This window comes from Perca fluviatilis, chromosome 20, assembly GCF_010015445.1.
Source record: "Perca fluviatilis chromosome 20, GENO_Pfluv_1.0, whole genome shotgun sequence".
Lineage (NCBI taxonomy): Eukaryota > Metazoa > Chordata > Actinopteri > Perciformes > Percidae > Perca > Perca fluviatilis.
Window position 1 is genome coordinate 12,228,065 of NC_053131.1, and position 12,107 is coordinate 12,240,171.

The 12,107-nt window shown below is 39.8% G+C and overlaps 1 protein-coding gene across 1 annotated transcript; it reads left to right on the plus strand.

The window, feature by feature from the left end:
• Positions 1–202: 202 nt before the first annotated feature.
• Positions 203–7,776, plus strand: LOC120548913 (MAP3K12 binding inhibitory protein 1). The gene is made up of 9 exons (XM_039785421.1): positions 203–410; positions 1,339–1,455; positions 1,682–1,891; positions 2,467–2,563; positions 2,936–3,007; positions 3,375–3,572; positions 4,046–4,143; positions 7,376–7,414; positions 7,508–7,776. Exons 1-9 carry the CDS (start codon positions 291–293, stop codon positions 7,613–7,615), a joined length of 1,059 nt encoding a protein of 352 aa, XP_039641355.1. The 5' UTR covers positions 203–290; the 3' UTR covers positions 7,616–7,776.
• Positions 7,777–12,107: the final 4,331 nt, after the last annotated feature.

Consider the following 12,107-nt stretch of genomic DNA (forward strand, 5'->3'; position numbering starts at 1 on the left):
AATAGAAGTATTATCAAATTCAAATTTTTTTTTTTTCAGTGTGATTACAGAGAGCTATACGTGTAGAGTATTACAAAAGAGGTTATAATAATTAGTATAAGTACGATAATCTCTTTGGTTATACTCTATTCTAGTCTCTTCTGAACAACTACCCACACATCAACTGTTTAAATGCACGCATATGCGTGTGAGCGCGCATGCAGCCCATGCAGCCTCGCTCTCATCTCCTGCGCACACGTGATCCCATTTGAACTAATCAGTAGGCAGTATTGAGCAGCAGTTGGACTGCAATGGCGGAGACAATGAAGCTGAGTGGAAATCAAGCTCCTCCTAATGAATCAAGCAAAATGTCCAGCTACAGGGACTGCATGTGTGCATTACTGAAGCATTTGTCCGACTTCGGGAAAGAGGTTGGTTGACGTTGTTTGTGCCCCATGTAGTTCCGAGTTACGTTTCTGTTCGTCCGTGTTGTTAGCTAACGTTAGCTAAGTAACGTTAACCTGCTAATGTTTTTAGCATCCCAGTTTATCGTTAGCAGGGTTGCTTAGATGCAGGCGGTATTTTAGACCAAGCATGTTGCAACAAGTAACCGTGCTTGGCTTTTTGCTAAATAATTAGATTTTTATGTTAACCAGCTCATTGTTATCAACATGTTGAGACGTGGCTAAACCAGCCACTTCGCCTCATAAACAAAATCTATTCATTTCACTTGACGTTAAACTTTATTGTCCCGTACACAGCTCTTTCACGTATTTAACATACGCACCATATCATTAATGTTCATATGGTCCATATATGTGATCTCTACCGCTGTCCTATCTCTTGTAACGTTGAAGCAATAACAAGTACACAAAATATTAAACAACAACTTTGTATCAGCTGTTTACACTGCAGTTCTACATGTATAAAAATCCTTGCACCTACTCCTGAACTATATCTTTAGTATTTATAGAATCATCAGAGTGGCTTTTCACTGCTGTTTTTACAATTAGGGCTCGAAGTAAAGATTTCTTTCCTGTTTCTGAAATGTAAGAAGAAAAAGAAATGTCGACAAAAACGTCCAATCCACAACCCAAACACATTCAGTTTAAAATGATATAAAGCTGAGAAAAGCAGAAAATAATGCACATTGAAGAAGCTGATACCAGCAAATAATTGGCTTTTCTCCTTTTGAAAAGGGACTAAATGATTTAACCCAAATGGATTATCAAACTAGCAGCTGATTTATTTTCAGCTCATCGACTAATCAACTAAGTAACTTACAATTATGTTAAACACAGAATCTGGGCAATGTGGCCTCACTTTGTTTTGTTTTTTTGTTTTTGTTTTTAAATCAAGCTCAAATTAGGTGATGCTGCTCTAAGAATAGCAGTCAACATTGATGCTGTGGGTCTTCCGTCATCTCCAGATGCTCACGTGTACAGCTGTTTGCAGGAGCATATCACTAAATTACAGGTGATGTGGCTACATATTTTTGAAATTGCATTATGTTATGTTAATGCTAAAAGGGTTTGCTGAAATACTTTTGAATTGATGATCATTATTTGAGATGGTAAAAGGCTTTTTTTTTTTTTTTATAAATGTATAATGTTTTTTTATGCTTGTTTAGTAAGGGTTTTTAATAAAAAAATATTATTTGTGCTTTGATGCAATATTCTTTCTGTCACAACTGTTTATATAGGTTGTTTCAGAAAGCTTAAAGACACTGGTAGATGCTCATGGTGTTACATCATCTACAAAAGACAACACATCAGACGATGCTGTCACCTCATCGCCAGTCCGAGAGCAGACGACTGCACGGTCTGAGCACCATCCTCCCAGCCCAGAGGCTGCAGAAAGTAAGACGGCGGCCGATGACGTCATGGTTCAGATCAGAGCCAGGAAGTCAGAGGTTGGTCTCAATCTGTCAGCATATTTGTCAGCTGTTCTGGCAGGGACATTTTTAGAGCCCTCATTTTTTTCTGTCAAGCAAATGAATAATCATAAGTAATTGCTCCCAAGGATGTGCACGTGACGTGCCGCAGTGAAGCAAATGTTTGATAGAGATCTGATAAGCCGAGTTCAGCACAGCAGAGAATAAGGGGTCCTTTAGTGCTATGGTTGGGTAAAACAGACCACATTGCTGTAGGGCTTTGAGAGAGGGCCAGGTCCTTGATGGATTATGAAGTGGATGCTCATTACTCTGAGATTGCATGTGGATGAAGGACAAGAGGCCCCATTCTGTTGTGCATTTATTTTGGTAGCCAAGCAAACAGTATTCATATTCCATCATGTGATGATGGCAAGCAATTCATCTTTTTTGGTTACCTGGAATAATTTCCTGCTACATTTCTCATTCCATGTAATGTAAACTACTGTTTGCTCCAGATCTTTAGACAAAGCATGCATTGCATTCTTGACACCTATCAATAGCTCATCAATCCATCGTATCTTATTATCTGTCTTGTCTCTCCATTGTAACCCTAGATTGAGCGAAGAATATCTGCATTTATGGAACGCAAGCAGATGGAGATCAATGAAAACAATGTACGGGAGTTTTGCAACGTGATCGACTGCAATCAGGGTGAGAATGGGAAAGAGGTTGGGGGGCAGGGTGGAGAGGGAGCCTGCACACAGATTGCCAATGTTTGGGAGAGAGCTGATTTCCACAGGCGAGAGGTCAGGCTGAACTGCTCCAAGAGTGGGGCTGAAGTAGCTAACACACTCTGCCTCAAAACACAACCAGCTTAGTCCAGAAAAACATGATAGAGGGCATTTTTTAAATTGCAAAGCCTGTGTGAGACACTATATATATATATATATATATATATATATATATATATATATATATATATATATATATATATATATATATATATATATATATATATATATATATATATAAAATTCTAATTACTTTGTGAATACATTTTTTATCAAATTTTCTCCTCTGTAGAAAACAGCTGTGCCAGAACAGAAAAGAAAAATGGGGGTTTTTTTTTTGGGGGGTTGGAAAGGGCGGGAAAAGGTAAGAAAATAAATCATTTTCTATGAATGTCAATGTGACATTTCTTAACAGCTTCACTTTTACGAACTGTAACCATCATTTTGAAAAAGTCATAGGTCCATAAGCTTTATAAATCTTGTTTAAAAAAAACTTACATGACACAACAAGAAATGTTTAATTATAATTTTAAATTTTATTAATACAGTTAAATTCAAATGTCACACTGCAGTACATAACATGTTTCATGACAAATCTGTTTTTGAGTAAGCTTGCTGTCAGAAATCATAAAGTGCTGAACAGTTTTAAGCACCAACAGATTCATCTAAACTAAATAACACATTTTGTAGGATCTCTCTATAAATCTGCATGACAACTCTGCTCTGGTTAATATTATGGCTTCTGTTTGTTGTTTTCCTTCACTGGCTAGTTACACGGGTGGTAAACGTTTACGGGCCCCAGACTCGAGGTGGGGGAGGCCAAGGAGAAGCAGGTGATCAGCAGAGGGGGCCGATGGCAAGAGACTGCGGAAATGCAGCCATAGAAGAACGACTTCACAATATTGAGACTCACCTAAAACTCCCAACAGGTCAGAGAAGGCCAAAGACACAATGTGTCTCACTGTATGTTATGTTTTACGTGTCTGTCTGAAAGGGTCATTACATATACTTTTACAAAGTTCTGCTAAAAAATTAAACTCTTTAACAGGTGTTAATTTTCAACTAAATGGAAATATTTGCCTTTTTATTCAGAAAAAGTCCCAACGTTTTGAATGAAAGTAATTAACCATTACAATGTAAAGGAATTTCATAATCACATTGAAATGTCTGTATGTAAAGTATAATTCATCTGAAATAGTTCACTTTTGGTGAATAACACAAGTCAGAGTTTAAAAATAATTGTTTTAGTTTTTACATGATATAAACAGTGGACATTTTTAACTAAACCTCCTTTTATTAAGACCCTGATTCTCTTATACACAGGTCTTACTCATAATCTCATTCTTTTGTCATGTAAAATGATCAGTATTCAGACTTTTTCAACGAGTGTTTTATTCCTTAGCGGGCCCAGTTCCATTGAGTGTCTACCAGAGACTAAAGAAGCTGGAGGATCGTATACTAGAGTTGGAGGGACTCTCACCGGAGTACTTTCAGTCCGCGGTGAGTCTTGTGGCTTTGAAAAAGATAATGAAAGGCACTTAATAATTGTTAGTCAATGTTCATACACAGGTCTTTTTTTGTACTAGTGTGTGATTTAAATTCTTCTGTTTAATTTAATATGCACATATATAATCGAATTACTAAAAGTCCATGTATACTATTTCTTTGCTACAGGCATTTAAAATCTGATTATTTTGGCAGGCAGATTTTTAACAGTTTATGGACCTCTTACATTTAAATGATGGCACACACGTTCAATGAACATGTTGGTGTGTGTTTCAAAGGGTGAGACTCTACAATGTGTTCCAAACTTTTTTTATTTTCAGTTGTCTATAAAGGTTGGTCAGATTAAACAACTTCATGGTGTAGTGACTAGATAGTTGATTCATGCCTATTACAATTTTAGAGGTATTTTTCTCAGTCAGTTACACAGTTATAGTGATTTAACAAATTCTTGTCTTTGATATAGTGTCTATTGCAGAACTGCCTGTACTGTCATACAGCCGTTATCAGAAGCAACATATCATGATACTATTATGTTGGCAGTTACTGTATGATTTCCACCTCTTCTTCTTATCAGTTTTAGTCAGTATGAACGTGAAGGTGCCCTAGGAAGTTTTCTTGAAAACAAACAGTTCATGTTTACATTCAGTGTTACTCACAAAAATGCATTTCATCTGCCATGCCTTTGAAAGTGACATGCTGCATTTCTTTTTGGGCGCATTACTGCTACCTACCCTTTAGTGGAATAGTGCTTTACCTACGTGCTTGTGCACAGAACAAACTGGAGGAGTTGAAAACCCTGTCTACAGAAACAAAGTTATATTATTTATATGTAGAAGTACAGGAAAAACGCGTATGTAGTATGAAAACACAAATATTTGGTGCAGTCTGTCCGTTTTTGGGGGATACTTTTTAAAGGTGCACTATGAATTCCTGCATGGTCACTTCTGTTGACGTTCCAATTAATTCCAAACAAAAACAGTACAAGCTTGCCCCTCCCCCCATGTTTCCGTAACACTAACCCCCTCCCCTAACCATCTTGTCAGTGGTTGGCTGGAGTGGTTTGTTGTATTTAGGTGCACAGGCTGTGCCTCTAGTGTTTGTTTGATGTTTACGACCCCTGTGTTGTCTCCAGAGACCGGGCTTTTTCACAGTGTGTTCAGGGGGCAGGCAGCTAGCAGACCAAGGCGAGATGCCTATGATTTGAGACAAAAATGAAATCGCGCTAAAACAATGCGGGAACTCTATTGCACCTTTTATTGAAGTATTTCAGACAGTGATTCACACTGTATTGGCGAGATGCTCTAAAGATATAATTTTTGTTTGTTCATTTCACACACAGTCGGCTCGTTTAATGTGTACGATGCCTAAATTGGCAAGTAGAATATTGGTTCGCTGTAGGCAAAATCATTTCAAAATTAAATCCACCTACTAAGAAGTCTTTGGGTGATGCTAATGTAGTTTCCCCTTATATGCACTTACACTTAAACATGTTTCCTCCCTCGAGTTACACTTGAGCTGATTTAAATCAGAAATGCAACGCGTGTGGCTAGATTTACTTTAACGTTTAGGTCAGTATAGACAGCTCGCTCGATTAAATTATTTTTTATTTTTTTACTACAACATGCTTTTTAGAAAAGAACAGACTCAAAATATGGCAGTACTTCATTTATTGGACTTCATATTCAACCTGACAGACTGTAATTTCCCTTCTGGAAGGAGTCTGTCCAGCATGTGTTTAGATATGTGAGTGAGTGTGCTTAAGATGCTGCATGTCTCTTCACACTGGTATCTCTCAGCACAGCTTGCTACTTCTGCGAGTATGCTGCTCTCCATCTGCTTTTGACTCACTTCATGTTTGTGTGAGCAGAGCAAGAGATGTCGAGTGTCTTTGAATAAAGTGATCGGGCCTTTTATATTCCGAGTACCACTTTTTTTTTTTTTTAGCAATTTCTGAAAATACTGTAGTTTGGTGTTTGCTGAAGAGCTGTAAACAGTTGGCCCACGATTTCAGAAACATTTTAACACTGAACAGTAAAGGAGGCTCCTTAACAAATTATGCCTCAACTTAAAAATAAGCAATTTCACAAGGTTTTACAGATGGAGTTGAAGATGGAGTAAAAACATATTTCTCAGAGCAGCCTTAGATGCATGCCATACCCTGTTCAAGTGTGACAGAGGACATTTGTCAGTAGGGCTGGGCGATATGGAGAAAATCAAATATATTTTTGACCAAATACGTCAATCGATACCACAGTGATATTGTAGTGTTGACTATTGGTGCTTTCACAAAATATTTACACGGATAGTTTTGATAATCACCAATAATGTGGATATAATGACTAAGTGGGTAAAGGCAAATAATATAACCGTTAGTCTGATAAGGTTAGAAAATGACATAACGTTACTGTAATGCAGCCTTTAAAACCAGGAGAAGACAACAGTTATGCCATATTACGATATCCAAAGACGATATCTAGTTTCATATCACGATATCGATATATCGTCCAGCTCTATTGGTCACGATCATTGTAGTGCGGTCACGATCATGATATTTTTGTTGACGATTATACAATTGGCGATTAACGATTTAATCGTCGGCCACACAGCGACGCGGTTACTTCAATGGCTGCTCATCAAAATGATGCGTCCGTTGGCAAAATAGTGGCTATTAAACATTTTTTCTTACAATTTATTCTGTGATCTGATGGCCAACACCTCGTATTATGCACTGAGCTATTCCACTCTTACAATGCTTTCCATCCAAACATTTGTATGTGAATTGTCTATTTAGAAAAGCTGGATGCAAGTGATAACTCCAGCATAACTATTGTCTGAGCTCTCAAACACACTGCTGCACCCAGAGGGGAGACTCTGCTAAAAATCAAGAGAGCCATTATTGGCACCTCTGTTATCACTTTATTGGTTGCTTTCGAAAGGAGAACCTGACCAACAGCTCTTTGTTTCCATGTCTATTTTCTGACTTTGGAACCATGTGCTCAGGTAGACACTTTATTTGCCTCAAACCTGCTGCTGCAAACACTTAATTCACTTTCTATTTGTTGCCACATTTGTAACATTTGCTTTAAACTCCCCCGATTGTGGAATCTAATGGTTATGCAAACTCATCGATCAGGTAATTATGTAAACATTGTGACCGGTCAAAATATCCAAGAAAGGCTAAATAAAATGTGTGTGTCTACCTTTTTTTTTCTTCTTTTTTTAATAGAGTCACCTGCACAAGCGCCCAAGGACATCTCCTGCTCAGGTTTGCTGTTTTGTTTCCTTTCACTGCAATTTGTAAATGGAGGTTAACCTTTTGTTGATCGCTTGATCAGCTTTTTCTTACTTTGTCCTTCAGGCCTGCAGTCTGACAGAGCTGGATGAGAAGATCAGTGCAGTGAAAGCAGCACTACTGAAGAGGGTGAATGAATTTGGGCCTGGATATGGAACAGAGTGTCCACTGTAACATATGCACACAAATGCTCATTGTGTCCATTTGTGTATATAATGAGCTTCATGTCACCACGTCCAGAAAAACTGTATTCCTCTAAACAGTTTTGTAGTTATGAGATAATATTGTTCTATAAATAAAAATATTTTTCTTTCATGAAAACTTGGAATCATAATTTAATGAGCTTAACATGTTAACTGCAATGTGCAATCTCACTCCTCTCTCCTCCAGTTTCTTACAGTGCAGCCCGAGGGCAAATGGCGGCCCCTGAACGTGACATGAAATGCATGTATTATATTTTTATCATTTGCGGTCGATTTCAATTACAGTACCAAAAAAAAAATCATCACAGTATGTCACAAAAAGTCATAGTATATCATTAAAAAGTCCTGCTATGCCATGAAATAAACACGTCATAGTATACCATATGCTCAATGACAGGCAGAGTGTAAAGGAGATGCTCGTTTAGGCAGAATCCTGGATGAAAGCGCTGCACAAGAGCGGCCTACCCGGCAAGTACAAGGCCTGGGGATACCAACATGGGGTGCTCCCCAGATTGCTCTGGCCGCTGCTTGTTTATGAGTTTTCCTATCTCCACGGTGGAAAGGCTAGAGAGGAAGATAAACTCGAAACCCTGAGGAGGTGGCTGGGTGTTCCAAAGTGCTTCTGCTCTATTAGACTGTACAGCTCAGGTGGCAAGCTGCAAATGGCAGTAACCTCTGTAGTTGAGTACAAGGCAAGAAAAATGCGGCAGGCCACGATGCTGAGTGACAACAGGGACGAAAGATCGAGGTCAGCCAGCAGAGCACTGAGGGAAGTGGAAGACCGCCTGCAACACGCCAATATCGTTGGGGCTGGGATGTACCACCAGGGCAAGCTGGAAGAAAGCCAATCTGATGGAGCATGGTGCAAAAGGAAGTCCACAAGACAGAGGAGGAGAGTAAACAAGTCAAGGCTGTGGCCATGAACAAACTGGGCAGCTGGACAAGGTGGGAGAGTGTGCAAGAGAGAACACTGACCTGGCAGGACATCTGGAGCATGGAAGGGGCACCAGATCAAGTCCCTGCTATGTTCGGTGTATTTTGTCCTGCCGACCCCATCAAATTTACACACATTGGGGTTGGCAGAGACGCCCAGCTGCACACTGTGGAAGACCAGCTAACCTTGAACATGTTCTCTCCTCATGCTGGTCAAGCCTGGCAGATGGGAAATTCCGATGGCAACACAACCAGATTCTGGCCCAGTTAGCCCCTGGCATAGAGCAAGCAAGGAAGAAAGAAACCAAGACAACATTCCAAGGCTCCCCGTTTTATCTACTTTCTCAGAGTAGGAGAGGCGGGCGTGGCAGAGACTAGGAGTAGAGGGATCTTGACCACAGCAAGAGACTGGGAGATGCGGGTAGACTAAAGCTGCAGACACACCGACAAGACGGCCGACCCTCAGCAGTAAAGGCAGTTGGACTGATCAGTCTCCCCAAGTTGGTCAAAAAAGTGCCTCGGAACAGTCCAAAGCGACTAGATGTAATACGTCTCCGTGACAGCAGGCGGCGCTAATCTGTATTGACGCCCAAAAATGAAAACCGGCAGCTTATTGGACGAACACGTCATGTGGGTCTGGTTTCTCCGGAAATTAAAAGACAGACTGTCATGGCGGCTTGTTCAGAATACGATCTCATATTGTACTAAAATAGTTCACCGAAACGTGTTTCTGAAAACATTTTAAGCGAGAAATAGGCCATGCAGTTGCTGAATCTGTCTTCATTTCAGATCGACCAAGGTCCGTTTAAAAGATTTTCGTCAGATTTTGAGAGACTAGTCAAGCTCATTCCGCTCCCCGTTTCCAGGTTAGCACTCTACCAATCAGATGGGTCATTTGAGTCCGACTGCCCGCCCCGCCGATTATGCATGTCAAATCGGCCAAAATGAAGGCCGACGGCCCCTCGGACGGACGACGGCACAGAACACACCGAACAGACTAGAGTCACTGACCTCGCCAGACTGTCCAACAGCAGATTATCGGCTTGGTGTGTCAGCGCCACTCAAATTCCCAGAGATAACTACCACAAGCCTCAGACCAGAAGTACCAAGCAGGTCGTTCTTATGGAGTTGACAGTGCCCTGGGAGGAGAGGATAGAGGAGGCGCAAAGTATCACGACCTCATCCTCGAGTGCCAGCATCAGGGGTGGAAAGCCTGGAACCTGCCAGTGGAAGTTGGCAGCAGGGGCTTCCCAGGGAAGTCACTCTGGCGAAGCCTTTGGATGCTGGGAATAGAAGGCATGACAAGGAAGTAGCTGTTAGGTGACATCAGCAAGCGGGCAGAGACAGCATCCCATTGGATCTGGTTAAATGAGCGGTGGCAGAAACATCCTGGTGATGGGCACTGAGTTGAGCGGAGGACAGTAGGAGTACGCCCAGGACGCTGGGTCTACCGTTGAGCCCCTTGGACATGTCGTGGGCTTAATTCGACGAAACATCGATGAAGGTGGGTGCCCATTTGATAACCCACAGAAACCACTCAACTCAGACCCAGGCCCCAGGAGAGAGGGGGGCCTTGCAGGAGAAAGAGAAAGGAGAGTGACTCTGCTTGCCCAAAGATGGTGCAAGGGAGAGTACCTGTACAGTTGAGCCAGGTGTGATAACACTATCCTATTTTGCATATTATGTAAAAATGTCACAAATAAATGATAAGTCATACTATAGTATTTCAAAAAGATCATAAAAAGTCATAGTATAGTATGTCATAAAAAGTCAGGTATGTTGAAAGTATGTTGAAAAAAGTGATAAAAAATAATTCAGTGTATGACAATGGTGCCGTTTTGTACAGAATTAGAGGACTCATGCTGAAACATAGACTCTGAAGACACCCTTACATCTAGAAAGTAATGATGATAGTATGAAAGATGAATACAACCATATTCACAAATTAAAGCAGAAGCATTTCAAGTTAAGAGAAGGCTGATAAATTGCTTGCCAGACAGCTGCATGACCAATCTGACAGAGATAAAACCTATGTTGCATCCTATCACCCCTTAAGTTTGCTTAACTCTGATCAAAAAATTATTGCGAAAGTCCTGAATAACCAGTTAAACAAATATATTGTCTTTTTAATTCATCCCGATTAATCAGTTTTCATTCCTGATAGATATTCTTTCTCAAATACCAGGTGTTTGCTAAATGTACTTAAAGGGTAACTACCGTTATTTTCAACCTGGCCCCGATTTTCCAATGTTTTTGTGTCTGATGGGAACAACAATCTTTGAAATTGATCCAGTATTATGCAATAATGCTGCAGTTGGCAGCGGTGAAACCAGCTACAATGTAAGTTAATAGGGCAATTGTCTAGCTCTAGCTTGTCTTTACCTTCACATAAGTGCTTGTTTTGCCACTAACAGGCTCCGATTAATATTCTAAGTGTCTGACAACATAATGGAAAGGATCCCTTCAGAGATAGATCTTTAAAACCTCTTTGAGACCTTTTTTGTTTAACCAGAAACAGCTCTGAAGTCATTAGTGCTAAACCCACCAGACTCCAATTAAAAAAGCAATACTTTTAGCATGTACAGAGCAAACATACAGTACAGGCCAAAAGTTTTTTCTTTATTTTCATGACTATTTACATTGTAGATTCTCACTGAAGGCATCAAAACTATGAATGAACACATATGGAATTATGTACTTAACAAAAAAGTTTGAAATAACTGAAAACATGTCTTATATTTTAGATTCCTCAAAGTAGCCACCCTTTGCTTTTTTTGATAACTCTGCAAACCCTTGGTGTTCTCTCAATGAGCTTCATGAGGTAGTCACCTGAAATGGTTTTCACTTCACAGGTGTGCTTTGTCAGGGTTAATTAGTGGAATTTTTTCCCTTATTAATAAAAAAAGCAAAGGGTGGCTACTTTGAAGAATCTAAAATATAAGACATGTTTTCAGTTATTTCACACTTTTTTGTTAAGTACATAATTCCATATGTGTTCATTCATAGTTTTGATGCCTTCAGTGAGAATCTACAATGTAAATAGTCATGAAAATAAAAAGGAAAAGCATTGAATGAGGTGTGTCCAAACTTTTGGCCTGTACTGTATTTCCACACGTAAATCAGTAAACTGTGTTTATTTCAACCAAAACCAGCATTGTGATGGTTTGAAAAGAGGAAAGACGACCTAAAACAGCTTTTCATAGTTTTATTTTGTTTCTGTCGATTTTGAATGAAGTATATTTTACGATGCTAAAATTACTGTTTTATTTACATGAAGTCTGGTGGGTTTAGCGAACGCGATTTTGTGGATGTTTCTGTGTCTAAAAAAGGATCTTACTCTTTAACAGAAAGGTCGACCTCCTTAGAAATCCTTTCTATAATCTGAGCCTGTCAGTGGCAAAACTTTTGTGAAGGTAAATACAAGCTTTACAATTTCCCCATAACTTACATTGTAGCCTGTTCTGCCGCCTCCGACTGCAGCATTATTGCTTAATACTGGACCAATTTCAAAGATTGGCACTGGCCGCTGT

Bases quoted from the DNA above. Each gene is read 5' to 3' on its own strand.
- LOC120548913 (XM_039785421.1), top strand. From the start codon at position 291: ATGGCGGAGACAATGAAGCTGAGTGGAAATCAAGCTCCTCCTAATGAA. The intron at 1,456-1,681 runs GTGATGTGGCTA...CTGTTTATATAG, and splicing joins AGCATATCACTAAATTACAG to GTTGTTTCAGAAAGCTTAAA. The intron at 7,415-7,507 runs GTTTGCTGTTTT...TTTGTCCTTCAG, and splicing joins CAAGGACATCTCCTGCTCAG to GCCTGCAGTCTGACAGAGCT.